Source organism: Phasianus colchicus, chromosome 2 (assembly GCF_987193195.1).
Source record: "Phasianus colchicus chromosome 2, bPhaCol1.hap1.1, whole genome shotgun sequence".
In the NCBI taxonomy this organism is placed as follows: domain Eukaryota; kingdom Metazoa; phylum Chordata; class Aves; order Galliformes; family Phasianidae; genus Phasianus; species Phasianus colchicus.
The window spans coordinates 73676150-73700425 of NC_143437.1; the positions used below are offsets into that span (position 1 = coordinate 73676150).

Sequence of the window (24276 nt, forward strand, 5' to 3'; positions counted from 1 at the left end):
TCTTTTTGACACCTCCGTTTTAACTTTTTCAATAACTTGATCTGGAAATGATGATGAGCTTGAAATCTATATAACTTGAAGGCTTTATCAGTAAAGCCCAGCAGAGTTATATTTCTCTGTGGCTGTGATGTTGAAACCTGGTGAAAAATCAATTTTTCCTTTTGCTGAATGGTATATTTGAAGCACTTAGAAAAGGTGAATGAGTGTGCTGAGGGCCTGTCATTCACGAAGTACTTCGTTATGCAGCATGTGTAGGTACATCTACTATTAGCCCTGAGAGGCTGTGTGTGTTTGATGCATTGGATGTTGTGTCAGCAGGAAGGAGAAAAAGAGGAGATGAAGTATATCAGAAAGAAAGTTGATAGCAGATGATGTTTTGAACAGCCTGTATCCCCAGCTGTAATATATTATGGAAATAATGATCGAGACAAGTGATGCTTCTTTGTAACCTGAAAAGGTACATTAGGGATTGTGCACACTCAAGTTACTCTGGACTGTGTACTTAGTTGTGTCTTCATCATGAACAACTTTGTTAGAGATTCAGTAGAAATGATTATATTAGAATAAAGAACAAAGTGCTCTGACCTATACACTCTCATTAAGCACTCATTAAGAAATGTAACAAAAAAGGCAGGATAAAGGCAGCATCTATGTCTAGCCTGTACCATTAATTAATTGGCTTATGTGGTTGCTATGGTTCACTAAGGTTTCCTTCCAGTAGCAATAAGCTGGTGTACCTTGCCTTCCCCCGACAACTGTCGAGGCTCAAAGTAGGAAACAAAATAAGTTCAGATAACGTACTACATTTTAGGAATATCTTGCAATATAGGTCTTATATACAGTATTATTATTTTCAGAGCCTCGCAAACTTATAGACTCAAGGTCAAAATTGCCAACATATTCAGCCTGCAGGGCTGGGCTCTCTCTTCTGCTTTATTATAGATTCTTCTACTGCTGAAATATAGCAGAATATTTTTGGGTAGGAAAAAGAAACAAACAAAAAACTTTTAATCTGATCATGCTTGAATGAAAAGAATATTAATAATCAGGAAATATGGCTCATTTATTTAAGACTTTGCATGCTGGCTTGCATGGCTAATAATTCACTGAGATTTTCTTTTGCATGTAAATCCCTTAAGAATGGAATATGACTGCAAGGTGCTTTGTTCAGATTTAAGTGGGAATCTTGTATAATATATTTCCCTTCCCCTATCAACATCTTTCCTCTTCTGTTTCTCCTTCCTCACGTTGCTGTTCCCTCCCCACATCTCCAAAATTAACTAATGCCAGAAGAAGTGAGTTCATTTTACTTGAATGCTTAGAAAAAATGAATGCTCTGATCATCAGAATGAAAAAATTGGATAAGCTAAAACAAAAAGCAGTGAATGTTGAGAACAATTTCCAGTGACATTGAAAATATAAAGTTGTTTCATTAGAAGTATGAACATTAACAATTTTGGACATATAAAAATGTAAAATTAACAGTCTGAAATCATTTATCTGTATGACATACAACATTATACATGAAACATAATGACCTCTCTTGAAATTCAGCTAAACTGTCGTGCTACTTATTGAGACAAAGAAGACAGCTAGTTAAATACTGTACAGAAAATTAGATGATAGAGTAAATAAATTTTCTTCATTCCACATTCCACTCTCTTAGCTACAAAAACAATATATATACTTTAATTAGAGGGTGAAAATACTCTAAGCTTTTAGAAAGAGTATGCAAGGAGTGATAGATCTTGACTCTGGAAAGCTTTATCAGCCCATGGTGTTTGCATGACACAATTTTATGATTTTATTAGTTTGGCAGCCTACATTAAGAGGTCTTCAACTTTGATTATATTGAATACATGACATAATAGTTTATAATGAAAATTATCATGCATGGCTTCTATTCTTAATTTTTACGGACTCTTGGAGCCTCTAGTGAAATGTAGATAAATTTAATTTTAAAACCTCTGTGACTATGCATGTTATAATAAAAAGAACTAGAAACAGAATTAAAATATGAAACTAGAAATCAAATTATAAGTTTCCTAGAGAATGATCATATTAGTTGTGCCTTAAAGATTCTTACTTTAATTTTTTGTTCTTAATGCTAGAGGACTGTGCATTCTTGATATTTTCTTCCTGTGTTCTTTACATTAAACAAAGTGAGGATACTAAAGAATTTTTTAATGGGAAAGAATATTTTAATGGGAATTATTGGAATTAGATTTTGAGATGAATGGTAAAAGAAAAAATACAGTTTGCCTACTTGTTACAGCAAAGTGTCCTTGTTCTGTAACAGAATTTGTATCTGTATGAAATCAATGGTAATAATTTTACATAGTGAAAGCATTGTATACAGTTCTGAAATAAATTTGTTCCTGTTTTTTTCCTATAGGAAAAAGAAAAAAAAAATAAATTTTCATTATGTTTGTTAAAAAATATAGATTCAATACTTGAAGGATACATAAATAAATGTATCTCTTATTTTTGCTTACTTTCCTGTCTTCTGAATCTACTCTCCAAATATGATCAGTTTCCTATAAACGTGATTGTCACTTTGTTTTTAAATAGAGGAAAGGAGAATCAGCTTCTCTCATTATCTCTCTTTTATGTGATCGGTGTTACACCCTTAAAATTAATTTAATTATTTCCAATAAATTGAACAGGAACAAGGCCAAGTTCTACATAGTTATAGTGTTATAGCTGTTTTTTAAAGTGCTGTGATTTTACAGGACTTCTGTGCACACATTTCTGTATGCAGCATGTATGTTTGTGGAAAAGTATGATGCTAGGATTTCTTTGGAAGTACCCATCAACAGTAACTCCACAATCTTTCTGTTTTATTAAGCAGAAGATAAGCTGATCAAGAAAGTAACTTTTTCAGTCACTTGTATTATACTAGTTAATAACCATCGTTAAATGAAATTCAGTAGCCATATAATGGTTGTAGATTGCTTTTCAGAAATTTCAAACAACACCTGATTGTGAGTGTTGTTTATTAGGAAACTCTGTATGTGTGTTTGTGACTGTGTGCAGTGAGGAAGAGGAATATAGTGACCCTTTATTTCATAAGATCTGCTTCTTAAATTGCCTTAGACTTTCATTACATACCAGAATCAAAGATGGAAACTTCAGTTCTAAAGAGAGAATGTTCTGGGAAGGTTTGAACAAATGAAAAAGTCTCTTAACAAAGTTGTTTCACCACTAAATCATGCTTAATTAGAGAGTTTGGCAGGTTATTTGTTAAATAGCATTGGTATCAACTACATGAAGTCAGCCTAAAATATGTAGTTTTGTTTCTAACAGGTTATTTTTCTTTTTATAAGTACTGTTGAAACAAATGCACCAAATATTTAGATTCTTATCATAAATCAATCTAAAAATCTATTGTCTTAATTAGAATTCATTTACCTAATTATTATTCCTATCATCAATTTCAGTTTTGCACTAACTTCAACAATGCCACTTTTTTGCTATTTGCACTTTAATTTGATTTCCATTCTAAGTTTATGAACAGTAGTAGGATACTGCTTGAATATTCATTAGCTTTGAATTGTGAGCTATGAAAAGGTGCTTTCTTTTACCTTAATAAAAGTGGCTCAGCATGTGGTGGGTCAGTAATGACATGTGATTTTAGGCATCCAACAAATTTCCTTACTATTTATTGACACATCTTGTCCAAACAGCTCCCTCACAAGTCAGTGGAGTAATGAAAGAGAGAGTGCTGCAGAGGAGCGTGGAGCTTTCCTGGCAGGAACCAGAACATCCCAATGGAGTCATTACTGAATATGAAATCAAGTATTATGAGAAAGTAAGTGCATAGATTATCTGTAATGTACAGTGATGTACTGTTTGCAGGATGATGGCTCACTAAATTGTGGAACAATGTTGTAACCATAACTATGTTATCAACTAACCTGTCTCTTCAAAGTCGCAGTGATTCTGCTCACTTTTAATAAGTAGTACTTTCCTGCAAATATTATTGCTAGTTTATGTCACATATATTGTATTTTGGTACAATAAAAGTGAACTATCTGCTCAAAATCAGCCTTTTTTTTTTTTTTCTACAATTTTTCCACTGCTAAATTGGACTGTGGATATTTTACCATGAGATTTGTTGTTTTCCAGTCTTCCTTACATTGTCTTTAAAGCTTTTTTTTATTTCCTTCTGTGTCATTGTGATTCCAGTCTTGAGATGAGACATAAAATACAATCCTTGAGTACATTTGCTATTACATTTTAAGTTGAACAACTTAGACTTACTGTCTTAAAATTTTCACACTTTCTACAGTTTCAGCTGATAAATATTCCTTATTTGTCCTTTTAAAAAGACCCATGAACAAGAGATTTGTTTTTTATTCCTTTTCTTGGTGCAGAGGGCTGCTTCTCAAAAATAGATGAAGTGATCTCAGTTTCTGTTAGACTGAAATTGCAATCTTACTGATGTCTGTCAGAGTTTTGCCATTCATTTCAGCATGTCTAGGCCTTCATTCTTGATAGCCTTGACGTACTCCAGAATAAAAAAAATCTGACAAGCGTGTAAGCAGGGCCACATGCAACTATAAACTAGATGAAAATGGGGTAAAGGCAGGTTGTGCTGCTATATGCTTGTCATAGGATGTGAACTAAGTGTGACTCATCCAGATTCCCTAGGAAATTTACTGTAGCAAATAGAATATTCCTAGTTTTTATATAGCATTCTGGGAAGGGGGGAAAATAAAAAAAAGATTTAAAAAAAAATCAAGGAAATGAACAAAGGAGCACCTTTGTTATCACTTGTGAAGATATTTCATCTCTACAAACAAACTAGGTAATAGTATCTCTATATCAGCAAAAGTATGTCAGCTTGCTGGCTAACATGCAGTCAGATAAATTCAGACCAGAATGGATATAAAATCAAGTGTCATATCTAATTTTCAGTGCTTAATTACAGAAATATTCTTACCAATAAATATCTATATGAACTGAGAAGGGAATAAATTAGTTATTTGTTGATGTTAACTTCCAGTTTCAGTTGTTCACTTTGATGACTTTCGTAACAAAATTTACCAGATATTTAATGTTAGCTAAACATTTCTATGAAAGGAATTTTACTCATTTTGGAAAGTAATTTTTTTCCCTCACACACTCACACAAAAGAAGTCTATATATTAAAAAAAATAGAATGAAAAAAGAAATATTTGCCAAAAGCAAAACTGTTCTCTCCGCAAACACAGGAAAAAAATATATATATATGATTCTGCTTGGTTTTGTATCCAAAATAGCTCCTGGTCTGTTAAAATAAATTAAACAAAAAATTGCCCAAGATATTATATTTTTCTCCTATGATAACTACTAGAATGTACTGTTTGTTATTCCCCACATGTTAATTCTACTTCAAACAAACAGGAGAAATTCATTGCCAGTTTCCTGTATTTGCCAAGACAAGAATTGCTGTTATTTTTTTCTTGTAAGTGAAGGAAACTTGCCAGTATTCTATTTATTGCGGTGAAATTAAGAAAAGAGAGTAAGAACCTGATCCTTCAGCTAGTCACAGATATACTGAATTTCAACCTTTAATTCAGTGAGTCTATTAAAAAAAATGCTTAATTACTTGCTTTCATTTCAAAGCAGTGGAGATCAGTTTGAATCATAAGCTTCTTGCTCAGAATTAGAAAGGCAGGGCTTTTTGTTCCATTATTGTGTTAAGCCAACCAACCCCCCCTCTCTGCTCCCCCCCCCCCCAAAAAAAAAAAAAAATTCCACAAACAAACAAAAATCAAGATCTGGACATTTTCAGCTACTTTTAAGGCCAAATTAAATCAAACATTTTTTGTGGTTCTGAAATGTTCTGATAAGTGTTTTTTTTTTCAACTCTCATCCTTCTGGCTACAGCTGGAGTGGAAAATGCCTGAAATCTCCCAAGTAAGCCTGTCCTGTGATGTTTCTAGCTCAGGTTATTTTCACTTCTTTGTCTTTTCTTGGTTTATTTTTTTTTTTAATTCAAGAACTGCAAATAAGGCTAATTTGTGGTTCAAATCCAAAACTCTGAAATTCCATTGTGGCTTACAGTTGTGAACCTGTATGAGTATTTACAGTCTTATTATGCTCAATTCTCCTCTCTCAAGCATTCCTGTTCTTCCTCACATATCAACATACATTCCACCATGGTCCTCACTTACAGATGATTTAAATTTTCTTGGAGAAGAGATGAAAAATTGTTGCTAGCTGAGTTGATGGGCTTGGGCAAATGACTGAGAGAGCGAGGCCCAGGAGAAGCCATTAGTGAATCTCTGAAAAGAAATCATATATGTTGTGTTGAATCCAGTATTTCAGCAGAAGCCTTTGCTGCTTTGTTGACTGTAAAGGGGAAGGCTCTCCATCATTTCTTAGCTGACAAATTGAAATGAGTTACAGATTTATTCCTTCCCTCTGTATCTGTCTCATTAGCACTGCCTTATAAAGCTCATGTTTCTCTGGTCATGTGGTGCATTCAGATGGTTGGTTAGCTCATCTCTTCTGCCCTTCAAGTCAGGGTTGATTTTGCCACTGAAAATCAACAGAGCTGCACGTATCTGTTCTGAAAGATCATCTCGATCGTTAAATGTGATGAATCCCATGAATGTGATGAAAACCCCCTTCTACAGAAAGGGTCATAAGGAAAATCTAAAGAACTACAGGCTGATCAGCCTGTCCTCCATGCCAGGGAAGGTTATGGAATAGATTGTCCTGAGTGAGACCTCACAGCATATGCAAGACAGCCACAGGATCAGACTCAACCAGCATAGGTTCATGAAAGGCTCTGCTTGACCAATCTCATCTCTATGATCAAGTGACTCACCTGGTAGATGAGGGAAAAGTTGTTGATGTAATCTACTTAGACTTCTGCAAATCTTTTGACGCTCTCTCTCTCAGTATTCTTCTAGAGAAGCTGACAGACCTTGCATAGACAGGTACACTCTTTGCTGGTTAAAGAACTGGCTGGATAGCTGGGCCCAGAGAGTGGTGATGAATGGAATTAAATCCAGCTGGAGACGAGTGGTGTTCTCCAGGGGTCGGTATTGGGGCCCACCCTGTTTAATATCTTTATTGATGACCTGGATGAGGGGATTGAATGCATCCTCAGTAAGTTTTCAGATGACAGCAAGTTGGGAGGAAGCATTGATCTGCCTGAGGATAGGAAGGCCGTACAGAGGAATCTGGAGATGCTGGATTGCTGGGCTGAGGCCAAAGGGATGAAGTTCAACAAGACCAAGTTCTGGGTCCTGCACTTCAGCCAAACATCCTCAGGCAGTGCTACAGGGTTAGGGCAGAGTGACTGGAAGACTCTGCAGAGAAAAAGGATCTGCAGGTGTTGGCTGATGCTCAGCTGAACATGATCCAGCAGTGTGCCCAGATGGCTGAGAAAGCCAATGGCATCCTGGCTTGTATCAGAAACAGTGTTGCTGGGAGGAGCAAGGAAGTGATAAATCCCCTATACTCAGTTCTGGTGAGACTGCATATTGAGTAATGTGTTCATTTTTGTGCCCCTTACTGCAAGAAAAGCGTTGGGGCCCTAGTGCGTCCAGAGAAGAGCAGTGAAACTGGTGAGAGATCTGGAGCACAGGTCTTATGAGGAGAGGCCAAGGGAACTAGGATTGTTTAGCCTGGAGAAGAGGCAGCTGAGGGGAGACTTTATTGCTCTCTCTAACTACATGAAGGTAGGTTGTAGTGAGCTGGGGGTTGGCCTCTTCTCTCGTGTAACTAGTGATAGGACTAGATGGAATGGCCTCAAGTTGCACGAGGAGAGGTTCAGGCTGGATATTAGGAAAAACTTCCCTTAAAGGGTGGTCAGACATGAAGTAGCTGCCGAGGGCTGTGGTTGAGTCGCTGGCCGTAGAAGTGTTCAAGAAACGTGTAGAGATATGGTACTAAGGAATATAGTTTAGTGAACAGCATTGGTGATAGGTGAACAGTTGGACTTTTCCAGTGGTAATGATTCTATGATTCTCTAACTTTTTGAATATAATAAATATCTTTGATCCAGTTTTTATAGCATTTGAAAGTGAGCATAAGACTTTGTCACGGAATTAACTAGATCAGTTTATGCCCGTGACAGGGGGCAGTAGGCCCCTGCCCTCCCCACCCTCCACCTGGCCCCACAAAATGGGAAGGAAGGGGAAAAAGAAAAAAAACAGCGGCAACAATCTATGGAGGTAAACTTATTTTACTAACTATGATATTGGAATGCAAAATAATACAATATAATACAATCTAATTGAAATTGAGACTAATAAATCAAATAAGATATGAGAGAGAGTTCCCGAGACCGAGTCAAACCTGAAAAAGCTTGGAACAGCTAGGAAAGCACCCTCCAGCACCCACTGCCAGGCAGTAAGAGACCGCCCCACCCGGAAGGGTCAGATCCCATGACTTCTGAAATGTATAGGGATAGGTACGTAGAATTAGAGCATTAACACTTTAATTTCAGTACATGATGTTTTGATGTGGAATATTGAAAATCAAATTAAAAAAAAAAAAAAAAACACGACAGACTTGTAATTACAGCTTCATATTTTGAAAGCGTCATACTGAGCTTCTCTCCCTGGATTCTTCTTGATGCCATAGAGTCAGAGTGTGAGAACACCTAGAGAAAAAATTGAAAATTTGTAGTCAGAGACCTGAGATCTTGGTGCAAAATCCATCCAGGTAAACATTAGTGCTATTATAATTTTTTAGAAGAATTGGAAGTTAGGAACAGAATGTGTTCTGACCATATAGTAACAGATTTCCCTGTCCTTGAACTGTTTAAACTCTACAGGTCCCTCTGGAAAGCTGCGTTCAAGCTATTTTTCCATCATAATTTCACAAAATGTAATCCGAGCCAAAGAAGCAATTGTTTTATGTCTGGATTTTTATGAGTAACAACATGAGCATCCCATTTGAATTTTATGTTACACTTCGACCTCATCATTGCAGTGGCAGTATTTTGTAATACTCCACAGAGTATGCTTTATTTTTTATGATGGGAAAAAAAGCATTCAGCAAATTGAAATAAACTACCCAGGCTGGCTGTCAGTTGCTGATGTGTAACCATGATAACATCTGACCTGTAAATGTCATCTAAATCTTTTGTCTGATTGTTTCCAGGATCAAAGGGAGAGAACCTATTCAACAGTAAAAACCAAGTCCACTTCAGCTTCTATTAATAACCTAAAGCCAGGAACAGTATATGTTTTCCAGATTCGTGCTTTTACTGCTGCTGGTTATGGAAATTATAGCCCCAGACTGGATGTTGCCACACTAGAAGAAGCCACAGGTAAACATTTGGATTTATGGGAAATTTGCATTTTCATTAAGTAACAAGTGAAGCTTTTCAGAAATAGTAAGTAGAGCAAAAAATTAAAGAGTCATAGGCAATGTTATTAAAATCAGAAGAAAAAAAAAATTCTGTGAGTGAATTTTGTCATTGTATTTTCAAGGATGAACTTCAATTAGTTATTTTACCATAGAACTACAAATTGCACTCTTATAAATATCCAATATATTTGTAACATTGGGTTCTTCTCTGATGTCTTGCTAGTGCAGAGAAAATGAATTATTATTATTATTTTTTTAATTTTGAGCACACATCTATTCCCTTCTCATAAGAGATTATATGAGCTGAGCAATTCTTCTAGATTCTTCAGTAACTGAGGAGAGAAAGGAAGAACAGATTCAGCCCATGGAGGCTTCTTTTTCTGTGTAATTTCCTAGGAAAAAAAAGAAAACAAACAAACAAACTTTTATACAGTTTTGTTTACATATGTGTTTGTCTTTTTTCAGATATATGTCTATTCTTATTATCTTCTGAGCTCAGTTTCACTTATGTTTAGTAAAGAAATAGAGGTCTCAAAGACATTAGATTTCTCTAAAGTTCTTGTAATAAGCAGTAAGCTGTGTAAAGAAAAAAACAGTCTTCTTAAATCCTCACAAAAGAAAGTATGAAGCTGGAGCATGAACTTGCTCATACAGTACACCAGAGATTCTGTCTGTGACAACTCAGCAGGGAGGTATTTTGGGAGAGCTTGCTCTTTCTTGATGCTGAAGCCAATCACGTACCCTTGTTTGTCTAGAAATTTCATTGACACATTTTGCACGACTCATCATGTAGTTATGTGCATGCATGCTTCGACAGTTTGAGTCTTCAGAAGGAAACTTTTGTTATCACTGAGAGCTGGTAGCCACCAGCCAGCTGATGGGATTTGCCCATGTCCCTTGCATAAAAATTTGGTTATTTGGGTTTGAGTCATTTGCTTCAGGTTGACCTGCCTAGCAGCTCAGCCTAGTTTGGAGCTGAAAATACATAGCCTACAGGTTCAAAAGCTGTGGATACCAGCTCTGCTCTGTGCTTTATGCACATACGCATAATTGCATCTTATTTAACTGCAGCCAGGCGTCGCCTGAAGAGTTTGTGGGTATATTTAAAAAACAGTAGTTAGGTCTTAATCTTCCTTCCACACAGGATATGAAAATTATCAATAAGAAGTAATAGCATATACCTGATAGACTTAATTGAAATAGTAATTATCATAATAGTAGCAATAAAATATTATGACCAATGTCATTAGCTCTGTGTCTGATAGCATGCTTTTCATCTGTAGAGTTCTGCTTTGCATAGGCAGTCAGATTCAGTGAAATCTCTGAGATACAAGCAACAGTATCCTGAGTTACAGACAGAAGTAATTTCATATCTGAGTAAATTTCTGGGAAAAAAAATATATTTAAAGGCTTTTGCAATCTGTCATAGATTTCTACTAATTAACCACAGTTGCTTAAAATTATTAGGCCAAAATGGTTCTCCAAAACTTCATTAATGACATGAGTATTTTCCTACTGCATGTAAGCATAGTAGTAACCACTAAGATGAACAAAGAACATTTCTGAGATAAGCCTTAAAAAATAGTGCCTTGACTGGAGTTTGATTAATTTATGGAAGAATAGAAAATCCTAGAATAAATGTGGCCCTTTTGCATCATGTACACCTTTTCTCAGTCCAGGTGATGAAAGGATACATATAAATCAATGACATACTTGGCCAGTATGCACACCAGATTTTTTCTCTTGTCACAGGCTAGCTTTGTTTTTTGACATTCCATGTCATGTGCTTTCACAAAAGAAAATTTCAGAAGTGTCATATTTTCAATATTCTTGAGAGTAAAGGATGCAGTTCTCATCAGTGATAAGCAACTCCATTGTTCCATGTATAATTTTCAGAAATAATTAAAATGTTGGTAAAAAGATAGCATACTTAACAAATTATTGTAGAATTCTCATGCAAATAAGAATCTTTGTTTCTCATATTTTATTTGTAGTTTTATCAGATCTGGCAGGTTAATAAAATTGGGCATGCATTAGCATTTTATAAGAAGAAAATTAGTGGATCATTTTTATGAAATATACTGCACTGTACAAGTGAGAAGTAAACCCATGTTACACTACAGTTAAGAGGCACTGTTTTCTACTTATTCCACTGACTTTCTGAATGTGGCTTTTAAAACTAGCCCTGTTGTGTACACAATTTCACCTGATATTTCAGCTGTTTAGCACCTCTTGATTGGTGCAGTTGACTTAACAGATTTTTGTATCATAATCAAAACTGCATGGCCACTTTTCAGTATTTGAGAAACAACTACATCATATAACCTTATGTGTAAAATATATATATTTAATACCTGTATTCATGCATATTATATACGTTGGACTACATATACATGCTTATCTTAAAAAAAAATAAAAAATTATAAAGCGAAAATGCTTTATGAAGGCAGTGTATTTATGTTCTGTACTATAATTGTCTCAGAACTAAGTACCTGAATCACTGTATTTTGTTCTTGGAACCTCTGTTGTTTATTAGAGAAAAGTCCTAAAGGAAGAAAATGCAGATCCAAAGAATGTCACTTAAGTGGTAATTTTACCTTTTGATTCACTGAATTACTTGAAAGATACCTTAAATCACTTTATTGAAGTTTTCATGTTCATGTTTCATGTTTATTTCATAAAGTATTTTCTGCAGCTCATACATTTCAGGTTGCCTGCATGAAAGAAATGTTGCTGGAGGTGCAGTACAGCTTTTACAATTAATCTTCTCTTTTAAATTCTCCAGGATATATGGGTGTACATTCCCCATCCTTTCAACCATATACTTAGAAGGTAGCCTTAACTTCTTTAAAGTAAGGACTGCCTCATTCCTTTGGATTAGCAGATATTGTAATGTCAGATGTCACTTGTAGTTACTCCCTCTCTTGCCTTCTGAGTCTGAGCTTAACTGGAGGCGAGGACAAATTTCTCCATCTTGCTGATGTTTTCCTGCCACCACCTCTGTGGCAACACCAGTGGATGGCAGCCATGCCATCTGCACTCCAAAATCTTTTCTCTCACAGCACTCTTACATCTTTATTTCTGCCAGACCACATTCCAGAAGTTGGAATCTGAATTGCGTGTAAGCCAAGTAACAGCATGAGTTCATAACACAACAAGGAGAAGCAGCACAGATACAGTACATGAACAGAGGCAGATGTCTCAGACTGCTGTCACTAGCTTTTCACCAGACCATGCCCACAACCAGAGCTTTTTTTTTCAAATATGTAAAAGTACATCATGCACTACATCCCACCTATCTTACCAGTTGGACAGTTTACTCTGCCCCCAACATTTTGTAGAGACCAAATAACATCCTCGGCTTGCCTCCAGAATGTGCTGGTATCCAACATCTTGAGGCAGATATGCAGAGCAACCCACTCACATATGTCAACCTCTATGCACTTAACTTGGCTGCTAGATTAGGTGACAAGTTTGAGTGGGTGTTATTCCAAACTGTTAGATGGATACAACTTTGCACACTAGCCAATGGGACAAGATGGCTACTTTTTCACTTCCAAGTAAGTTTTCCATGGGAGTTCAAAGAAGGAATGATAAAGTTTTAGGAAATTTTGCATAAACTCAACATACCTGTGTTTAAGGCTGTATCATTTGATGGGCAGTCAGTGTTACATAGGAACTGAATTGTATTACTTGGGCCCATACTCTCCTGTACAAGAGTACACTAATTTCCTAAACATTGCACAGATGGGATAAGTGCAGGCCTCTGGTAGCACCTTGCTGACCTGAATATCTCAGGAGGTTATACTTAACTCATGCTCTTTTCAGTTAAGGCCCAATATGAATAATGAGATATTCCTCGCCTGCATCATGTAGAACATTGAGAAATTATAAAGTTTCTTTAGGAAATAAAACTAGGGGAGAAGGAAATTTAATCTCAACACAGAGGTGCTGTTTTACACTGTTTAACAGAACAGGAGGATTGTTATTTTAAGGGGGAAGCATGTAGCATAGATCAGTAACAAAATAAATCATGTTGATTGGTTCACTTCTCCTAGGACAGAGTATGGAAAGGACTAGTGTATTTGTTTCTATGGGAACCTGTGAAAACTACAAGAGGAAGATTCTGTGGAATTCATAAAATCGTCGTCTTTAGTTAGCACAACCATGACTTAATCAATTGACTGTATTAACATACCATCTACAGTTTAGTTAATCAGCTGAGAGTATTTTTTTTTTCCACACCTTTCTGCTGCTTCCAAATGACTCACACTTTCACAGTCCCTACCTCATTATCACTGCCTGATGCCTCCTCCTTTATTCTCAGCCTCTTGGGCCAGGCCAGATACTCACTGTTATAAATCAGCATAGCTCCATAATGTTCAGTAGAGTTGTGCTCATTTAATGCAGCTAAGTGTAGGTCCACCCTCATTAGATGAGTGGCAAGTACAGTATTTAACAAACTTTGTGGTTTCTCAGGCTATGTATTTACGCCCTCAGTTTAAAGTAATGTGACATGCATACATTTGCATTTATTAATAACACTGGCATAACTGAATAAAAAGAGCAATAGTGTGTGGATATTTTAACATGTAAAATCTCTGAAGCATGGAGAATTCCATTTTGTGTTTGTGGAAACACTTTTTTCATTGCTAACAGAAACATATTTTAAGTGATAATAACAATTTACACGACTAATAGTAATAAGAAAGAAATATGCTAAGAAGTCTGTGGTAATAGATAATCTTTCATCTTAAAAATTCTTATTATACTTATGATACTATTTCTTAGGAATATCATCAAAGTCATTTCAACCAGTTTTAGGGGTGAGGCTAGAAGTGAAGCTCTTCAGCATTCATTCTCCTGCTGTCTTCTTTTTCAGGGATGTCTTGTTCTCTCTTAGGAAGGAGTTAGTCTGAGCAAAGCAGAACAAAATGCAGCAGTAGGAGGGTTGATGCTGGCTTTCAACAAACTGAAATGGTTGGTGATGACTTTTAGGAGATGGTTGTACCACTTTGAGCAATTCCAACATAACTCCTTTTTATTCCCTGTTGATGATCAGGGATGAATTTCTGATAGAGGCCTTTCTTTATATTAACTTAATCAATTTAATAGTCTTGGGTAACGAAAAAAGTGAACTAAACATCTGCAATTCATTAAGGTCGATTTAATTTTTTGCAGTTCTTTTGCAGGGAATAATTTTAAGCTAATCTCTGCTCTTTGCCCTGTTTGCAGCCACCGCTGTTTCCAGTGAACAGAATCCTGTTATTATCATAGCTGTAGTTGCTGTGGCGGGAACCATCATTCTGGTCTTCATGGTGTTTGGATTCATCATCGGGCGAAGGTATTGCACCTTACATAAGAACATCTAAGATGGTAATTTGCAAATCTGAAATGGAACTCGTGGTTAGTAAGGACATTTTTTGTTTAAATCTTGTTATCAGTTATACAGTTTATCCAGGACACTCTTAAATCAAGATGTTCTTTCAGTCTGATGTGAATGTGCTGTAAAAGGAACCCTTACCACATTCTTTACTTGTACTCATGAAAATTCCTTTCTGTTTAGTTTCTCTCACACAGAGAAGCCTGACACTTTATCTGATCAGCCTTTAAATGACTTTGCATTCAAGAAAAAGAGGCACAGTAAGGTTAAGAATACCCTCATGTAAAGTAGTGTTCTACTTTCAAGTTCTTTAATCCTCTGTTTTATCCATAGAAGCTTTTCACAAGAACAAGGTTCTTTAGGACCTGTCCCAACTAGTATTTGATACAAAAGCCTTTTGATTACAACTGTTCATGATTTATTTAAACCTCTGCTGTCAAGAGAATTATAGCTCAAACTTTCAAAGGGCCTTCAGGAGTTAGGTGCTCATGGCCTGAAAATCCCAGCCCAAAGAACTGATGTTGTCAGGACTTCAGATGTGAGGAAGTAAATCATTATTTACCAGTAAAACTGACATCTTTCCTTTCAGGCATTGTGGCTATAGCAAAGCTGATCAAGAAGGGGATGAAGAGCTTTACTTTCATTGTAAGTGTTCTGCTTTTTTTTGTCCCTTTCAAAAATTCCCAACTGCATTACTGTAGGCAGTACTAAAATAGTATTCTGTGAGTTGCAAAGTTCAAAGAAATTCAAAAATGCTATGTAAATAGCAAGTTAAACACTGTAAAAATGTGACCTACAGAAAAAGAATGCTGATTTAAGTCAGCATTGCTCGTATAGTTTTATTTTTATACATGCATATGATGAACTATTTTTTTCATTCAGTGTTTTTTGATGGGTTGCTTTGAATATACTTCATGCTGTCCTAATGATCTCTCTGAGATGCGATATTTGAGAGGTCTTTGGCTAAGTTACTATATGATTTTTACCTTAAGCAAACTTCAGATTAAGAAAGTGGCAGTCACTGTTTCCATCATTTCTCAAAAGCTGTTTTCCGCAACTGCAAATGCAATAGTATTTTCAACAATGTCCTTAAATTATTTATCAGGAAAAGAAAGATTGGATGTTTTACTATTGTTCTGTGTTCTAAAATCACTTTCCTAGCAAAGAATAGCAGACAAAGTCTCTCTTTTCAGAATTTTAGCTGCCATCTGAATTTATGCTAGAACTCCGGGAAAATTCAATAAAATAATAAAATAAATCTTCCTTAATGACAATAGAAAATGTAGGATGAGAAAAGGGCTTGTGCAGTAAAAAAAAGAAAGAATATTTTCAGTTGTATCAGAAAATTATTTTTAAAACTTTTACATTTTAGCCCTTTCTCATTTCAGTTTTGTCATTTTGACATAATAAATAAAAAAAAAAATTGAAATAGTTTTAGAATTAGCCATTAACTCAGGAAGTACACAGTTAAACTAAGTTACAAAATGATTTTGTGTGTTCAAATTGCAAAAACACATAACAGAATTAAACTGTATGCAATTTCTGACCTCATCCCCTCTCCCCCCAAAAAAGCCTGGGTTTCCAATTTTCATACTGCTAGACAATGCCATGTAGTCCTGCTGTGCTGTATGTAACCTTTGTTGTCTATCAGCAATAACAGCTGTAGTTTAAATCCATCTGATTTTCTTTTTATGAAAGCAGTGAGGTTTATCTGGTTTTATATTTATTGAAATCATGACCTACTATTGGAATGTGATGACATATGGAGAAAGAAGTAGCCACTAGTCAAAAATCTATAGTATCTTCTCAGTGCATAACTCTAAAGCAGTAGCTCTAGCCAAATATCCACTGGAAATCAGATCAAGGTTTATTTCACCTTTCTACCTGGACAGAATCAGATCAAATGGAATCTGTGAGTATGGATGTGCTGCTACCTAAATCATTTCATTTAAATGCAGTGAGTGCTAAACCAAGCAGTGACAACATTGCAGCTTTTATCAATCAGTTTATAATCTGTACAAGAAAGGTGGAAAATAATAATGGGATAAGACTTATTTATCATGCACTTTGCAGAACAGCTGATTTTAAAGAGTTCATCGAAGATCTGATATAACTTAAATGTTTCTATTCTAGAAGTGATGGTTTTGAAATTTTCCTCTCACAGATGCACTATAAGCTTTTCACATCTTCAGAAGAGCTACTGCTTTCACTTTTTGAATCCGCATTATGTCTTTGAAAGAAAAGATTTGCTATGTATTCTTGTATTAGAGCATATAAACAAAGGGAAGATGCTAGCTAAATAATCCCTCACCTCATTTCCATTATCTATTATGTTTTTTGTTTCAGTGGAAGTGTAAGCAAATTAACATGAAAGCTGCTACTTAACATTTAATAGTTGATCTAGAAATTGTGAGAAATCTTTATTTCTCTTATTTCGCTTTGGAGAAATCTGGTTATCCAGAAAATCAGTCAGGACAGTTAGCATACACAGTCTTTTTAAAAATAATAGTGCCAAATGTAAGTCATTTTTTACCAATATAGCTTTTCATCATCTATTGAGTGACAGCCTAGTGTTTAATTTTGTTTGATACTCATAAGCAGAAGAAGATGGAACACTGTGCTTTGGTAACCAGCTGGTTCACAGAGCTGTGAACAGAATTGTGACATCTTTCTGCTCCAGGACCTGTAGGCAACCTTCTTATATGTAGAGATACCACACTGGATTTCCAAAAGCTTAACTTACAGCAAACATTTAACACAAAACTTTGCAAGTAACTATTTTTATAACAAATTTTAAAGTAGTGCTTTTAGTAGAATATCCTATCTTTTATTTCTGTCCCCCTGAATTTTCTGTGGCCCAAGTGCTACATTTAAACATTAAAAACAGTGGAGGAATTTACTCAAGCAATTCAAATTTACATTTTGCTTCCTCCTACCTTCTAACAGTGTCTTCAAATCCATGCCCGCTCTATTTCGTGTTGGTATTCTGTGATAGCCTTGGCCTGTCAAAATGTTTTATGACAACCTGAATAAAGAACCATCAGAGGACCATTTAAGATTCACAAGGTTACCTCCAATCCAGGCCTCTTATCAGAAATACAATGAGGATGGCTCATTCTCCATCTCCTTGCCTGAAAGCATTATTATAGGAGTTTAATCTATTGATTTATTCTCCTTTTCTGTGTTCTTTTTTTGGTTTTAATAAATATGTATATTTTTAAAAATCTGTAGCATTGCCAATACAATTGAAAAAACATTTGAGTACATAATATCTCAAGCAATAACATCTGGGCAAAATCTTGAATAATTTTTCTATATGCAAATTCATTAGATTCCTCAGTCAATTACTTTAGCTTTTTCTTCATACAAGTTTTTAATTTTATGTTTTTATCAATAATGCAATCTGACACGTAAAAACATGTGATTACGAAGCCATTTTTCAGTATATCTTGATATTTAAAATATTTTACGATCAATTAAGAGATTACAAAGCAACTATAAATTATTTATGTTATGTATTGACTTTTGTTCCAATTCATGTATATCAGTGCATCATTTAGCACTGGAACATTATTGCTTTTCCATATTGAGTTTTAATTTGCTGATTTAATTAAAACCCAGAACTGTAATCCTTGAGAGTCAAATTAATTTCATAAAAATTGCTTGGTTAATAGATTTTCAGGTTGCTCTACTTTCACCAGAAGTTTCTGCTTTCAAAAGAAGAGCAAATAATTTTCTTGCATCAGCAGGAAAAGGAAAACACTGTTTGCTGGCCAGAGCACTATGCTGCCTAAGTTACACTAAGAACTGTATTGGAAAATGAGGGAGCAGAACCCAAGTGCTACATTTTATTCACTTAGGTAGTTGGGAGAGGTAATTGTTCCACAGCATCTGCTTTCCCTTCTTGTGCCTTTACACATTGATTACGAGTGTTTCTTATGTTCATATTGTAGTGTAAGACACATACCTAAGGATATAAATTCCAAGAAGTGTGAATAATTTAGCTTGGCTACTGCCAGAATCTGGAAATACATTCAGTGGTTTAAACAAATTGAAGTAGGTAGAGGAGCTTTTCAAATCCCTGTAGAAGAAAGAGATAATGTAAAGAAATGTTGTTTACTCAATCTGGGAAACGAGAATAAGTTGTCTTTACACAGAAAAGAAAGTTTCACCTCCCTTATAGCCCCCCTCCCCTCTCTCTCCCCCAACCTCACTTTGCTTTTACTCCCACTCAGGCCTTGTATTTTGTTCCACTGAATGTTATTTAATGTTTATTCTTTCACTCGGAGGTGTAGGTGAAAATGCTAATGTTAGTCATTTTTAAAGCTGGGATTGTGCACTTGTGTCAGCATGCTTACAGATGATGCCTAAAACTAAAGTTGCCTCTCAGAGTGGCTGACTCAGACGCTGTGGAAGCAGGCTCATTCTTCCAAGAAGCACTCTGCATAATGAAATTCCTGGGCTGACTGCATAATAAGTGCCTTTGCTTCATCACAGTCATGCTTTCTTACATCATTACAGTTAAATTTCCAGGCACCAAAACCTACATTGACCCTGAAACCTACGAGGACCCAAATAGAGCTGTCCATCAATTCGCCAAGGAGCTAGATGCCTCTTGTATTAAAATTGAGCGTGTGATTGGTGCAGGTAAGGCTGCCGTGGCTTCCTTATTCAACTGTTCCATTTAGCCAGGATGGAAACTCATACATCATAATGACAGGCAAATAATTATACCTCCTCTACAGAAGAACTTTTTGCATTCACCAGAGTGGTTAAGAGCAGTGAAGCTACACTTGCTTCTAAAATGTAACAACAAACAGGGAAACAAAAAGCTAAAAACAGACACAAAAAAGGCTCAATAAGTATATGAAGAATTTTATTTGACATTGAAGGGCTGTGAGTTTTTAATTTCTATATCTACTGTTTAGTATGCATTTTTTTGGGGGGGGAGAGGGGGGGGGGCGGGGGAAGTGATTTTGCTTTTATTATTTACTGCCAGAATAAATGGGTTAGGCATGATTGCAAATTCTACTTGCTTTCCTATTACAAAAGGGTTTTTTGGCCTCTCATTTTTTCTTCATGTTAGTAAGGAAAACTGGCTGCAGCACAAAATCTTACATACAGACTAGGAAGGTCTTGTTTCTGTAGAACAAAATCTTCCCTAAGGCTGTTTTCTGTTCTGCCATTTTTCTTTTTGATATTTTATGAAGACAAAAAGTTATTGTTTAACTTCTCGTGACTGATTGTAATTGCACCAGCATTACATTGCTTTTCTTCCTCTTGAACTGTCTACCACCTACTTAAGTCATGGTGTTCATGCTCTAAAAAAGCAGTTTCATTTGTTTGCATTAATAAGGTACGTGACATTTTTATTGCACTACTCTATGTAGTGAAATTAAATTTCTGTGGGTAAGAAAAACATCAAATACTTGGGATTCCTGGAGGAAATGTTCTTTTGCTTTCCTGTTGTTTTATAAAAGTATTAGTAGAATACTTCTAAAATCACCCTATAGTTTGGCATGACTGTAAATTACATAGTGCAGTATTATTTTAAAAGAGAATAATAAAGTTCTCTAAAATAAGCTTTTTTAGCAGAAAAATCTTTACACTTAGAATTCACAACACATTTTTAAAGTAACCTCACTCTTGTTGAATCATGTCTTTATCAAGGACTTGTACCATCATAATTAACAACACTGCTTGAGAAAATTACTGTTTCAGATGAGTAAGAGCATAAGAATCCCTAGTAATTTTCTGTGATGCTAGAATGGCAACATCTCTTCTAATAAACATGCAGTATACAAGATTAAAAATCTAGATTAGCACAGAAAAATTACAGAGTTTTATCTTTTGCTTTGAGCTAAAAAACTATCAGCATTGCAAGAGTTCTGAACATGATGATATGTTGTTGGACTTTCTGAAGCCTGAGCAAAATGCTGAAAATGCTTCACTTGCAAAAAGGATACAGTTTAAGACACTAATATTTTCAGTGTTATGGCAAAGGAAATCCACAATGTTAATTTTGTTGACAGGTTAATTTATTCTTTATTTTAATTAGTATAACTAATAGCAAAAAAACCTGTGAGAGTGGCCGTTCTAAAGAAAGTTATTTAGAAGTACTATGGTGAAGATACATTGTATAGGGGGGGTTTAGCTATGGCTTTACCCAATGAATGTAGAATGAAATGAAATCTAATCTAGATACAACACTGAAGACTAAAAGAAGCAGCTGAAACTTGTAAATCAAAGAAGAGTGTAGGGTTGCTGCTAGTGACAGCACCAGAAAAGCCACTTAGCAGTCTCAATGTGTACCAGCAATGCTGTCCACCTCACCTGTTGAGTAGTGCCCTGTCTCTCTCAGACAAACAGGCTGCAAGTATGTTTGTGCTCAGTTTGCATGAGGGTTATGTTTTTTACTTGCCAACATTTTCATTACCATCCTGCTGTGGCCACCTGTCAGATACAGATTATGGTGCCCACTGTGTGGAGTCTTTGTTCCTATTGCAGATCCTTTGTCATAGCCTGCTCCTTGTTGACATGCTGAGCTAGTGGCTGTCGGCTGTGCAGTGTTCACACCCTTGTCATATTTTCTGGGTCCATTTTGGGCAGCATTTCAGCTAAATATATTGCTTTGTTGGGAAAAAAAGTTATTTGGCTGGCAGCCTGTCCTGAAATGCATAATATACACGTACAAGTTTCTGGATTGCCTGAGTATGAGTGATCTGCTTTTGGAAATCAATCAAAATCAGATACCAGAGAGCTGGAAAGGATAGCTGGAAGACACTAAGAAAGCCTTAGTGTCTTCCATGCCAAGTATCCCAGTTACCTGGCACTGAAGTATCACGTACAAACACATACAAATACTCATGTCTTATGAGTACTCACACAGTATGGGATAAAAACAGTTCCAGAAGCTACTGCGAGAGAAAATTGTTATCCTTTAGTCAGTTACTGTGGTTAGAGACATTAAAGTGATTAAAGTGAATAGTGAATTCATTAATAGTCATCAACATCGCTAATGAAGTGCAGGAGGAAGGTTAAGGCACTAATCTAAGGACATGAGAAATCCATCAGCTGATCATTACGTATGTCCCTGCCTTTTAATATTCATAGCTGTGACTTGGGTGTTCATACCATAACTCCGTTGCCTGAGTATAATTGAGCCTAATGCCTCCTCTGTTCAGACAAGAACAACATCCCCATCGGCCTGATTAGCTGAGATACATCAGTGTATTTAGAGTGGTATTTGGAATTGATGGAAGCTAACCTTAATTTCAGCTAGCACACAACAGAGAGAGAGGAATTTGGTTATGTATGCAGTCATCTCCAGTGAGATTTGCAAAACTGGCAATTCTGAGTGGAGATTTGCCCAGACAAGTCAGTAGGAAATATGGTCTGGCCAAAGTTCTACTCCTGTGGGCTGGAGGGACTGCAAAGCTGAGGCCCAAGTGCTGTTTCTTATCTTCTCCAAGCTCTGCTGTTGGGAGTGTCAGGAAAACAGTAGTGCTGGAACAGTGATAACGTCTCAAACAAAATTTCTTAGCATTTATAAATTAGGACAATTAAGAATCTATCTCCTTAGGCACTTTCCAGGCACTCATTCTGCTCTGCCATTCGCCATCCCAGCAGGTTTCTCAGGACTTCAGCTTTTATCTCAAAAGGATTTTCTAATCAAACAGTCTATGTCAGTCTTTCCTAATTCTATCACTGTTTTTTTTAGCTCATCCTAAAACATGTCTTAAATGTAGGTGTGTCTGCATACTTCTGTGTACTCAATAGTTTAATGTTAAGACATTCCACAGGTATGCTGGAGGTAAATGTCAGACTTGATTGGATTTGGAGAAGGAACTTCGTTCTTCCTCTCCCACATTCCAGATAAAGTTACAAAGTGCCAGACTACTAGATGTTCTGCAATGAATCTTTCCTTTTTGTTAGAAAGTATTTTGCTTTATTCCCTGTAAAATATGTTACCACCATATTCTTGTGTATGTCCCAGGAAACTTTTCTTTCTGGCAACAGAATAGGGATTTCTCTTTTTCTCCTTGCTGATGCTGCTGTGAGGCAAGGGGCAATCCTTAAATCTTTCACAATCTAAATAATAATAATGAGACATATGTATTGACACTGAGATCCACATCTCATATATGTCAATGCAGTTTCCTGTCCAAATGAGTCCAATTACTTCTCTCCTAAATTACGGTTTCTGAGACCTTTTTATTATTATTATTATTTTAGTTCTTGCAGATTAGCCTTTTTTTTTTTCACATGCTTCTTCAAGTTGCAATTATCTTTTAATTTAGAAACCTTTTACCGAATTCCAGCATTTGCTTGTGTTTGTTTAACGTAACAAAAATATTATAATTCACACCTTTAATTTTATAATCTGCAAAGTAAATTATCCTTCTTGAAAGTAATAATGTAGTGCTTCATTTAACACCGTAACAATGTTAAATTAAAAGCAGCTTTGAAAGAGGTGTCTTTTAAAAAGGGGAAAAAAAAAGAATCTTAACAATAGTGATGAAACCATCTAGAACTGAAAAACATTTTCAATTCAAATGGTATTACTATTTCTGTAGTAGTATTTTCTTATGAAGGTAACTTCATTTTTATTTCCTATTTCTGAAAAAAAAAGAAAGACCAATAAATTATTAAAAGTGTTTTACAAAGATTGAGATAGCAATGCTGTAGATTGGTTTAACTTCATATGTTTGTTCTGCTATGTATTCACTCAGCAATTAATGTAGAGCATGTGCCTGACTTTGTGTTCCTAAGTAATCCATTTAAAATATGAATATTCATCCGCTAAATTTAAACACGTACTTAAGCAGCTAGCAGAATCAAGACCTGTAAAGAGTATTGATATTATAGTCAGAGTAATTCAGTGTTGATCTACTTCATTTTAGGAGAGTTTGGTGAAGTGTGCAGTGGACGTCTAAAGCTTCCTGGCAAGAGAGATGTTGCAGTAGCCATAAAAACTCTGAAGGTTGGCTACACTGAAAAGCAAAGGAGAGATTTCCTGTGTGAAGCAAGCATCATGGGACAATTTGACCACCCCAATGTTGTTCACTTAGAAGGAGTCGTTACCAGAGGTAAGCAGCAGCTTGATCTGTCAGTCAGATAATAAGCTAATGGCAGAAATTACTTTAGTTTATTCATGGTCAAAGATTTAAGTTATAAACAGGGTGCACAGTCCTAATGGATTTTCTCCTGATGCATAACTAACTAAAACAATACCTACTTCATGCTACAAGCTGAGGAAAAAAAATTAAGATGCGTGCATGATTAAAAGATGAAGTACTTTGAAATACATTATTTTTCTTGTTTCATTTAGCCTCAAAGACCATGCAGAGAGATAAGGTTTCTTATGTCCTTTTATATTATCTGAAGTGTCATTATTCCAGAGTCCTGTTCACACAGCAGGAGTCGGGAGAACACACTGACATTTTGATTTGTACAGTTTAATTTTGTGAATCATGACCACATTCCATGCAGACATTTAAGAACTTATTAGAGCTCAAAAATAGTGCTGGAGGCTTCTGAAATGCTCGTGTCTCGACAATTCAGTCCTTCAAAGA

The 24276-nt window shown here is 35.8% G+C and overlaps 1 protein-coding gene and 1 long non-coding RNA gene across 6 annotated transcripts in view; one reads left to right on the forward strand and one right to left on the reverse strand.

The window, feature by feature from the left end:
- Positions 1–24276, forward strand: part of EPHA7 (EPH receptor A7) — a 155080-nt gene that overhangs the window by 108144 nt on the left and 22660 nt on the right. For all 4 annotated transcript variants that reach the window (XM_090135997.1, XM_090135994.1, XM_090135995.1 and 1 more), the window contains 6 exons: positions 3687–3811; positions 9109–9277; positions 14554–14662; positions 15291–15346; positions 19223–19348; positions 23605–23790. In XM_090135997.1, coding sequence (XP_089992123.1) covers positions 3687–3811; positions 9109–9277; positions 14554–14662; positions 15291–15346; positions 19223–19348; positions 23605–23790 — 771 coding nt within the window. The remainder of the gene's footprint in view (positions 1–3686; positions 3812–9108; positions 9278–14553; positions 14663–15290; positions 15347–19222; positions 19349–23604; positions 23791–24276) is intronic.
- Positions 14623–19135, reverse strand: LOC116240564 (uncharacterized). 2 transcript variants are annotated; one of them, XR_004169330.2, is made up of 5 exons: positions 19060–19135; positions 18669–18782; positions 17638–17726; positions 15688–15758; positions 14623–14707 (listed from the first exon to the last, which is right to left on the reverse strand). It is a non-coding gene; the product is annotated as an uncharacterized LOC116240564 (long non-coding RNA). The 2 variants fall into 2 exon arrangements; XR_004169329.2 differs by having other exon boundaries at positions 18916–19134.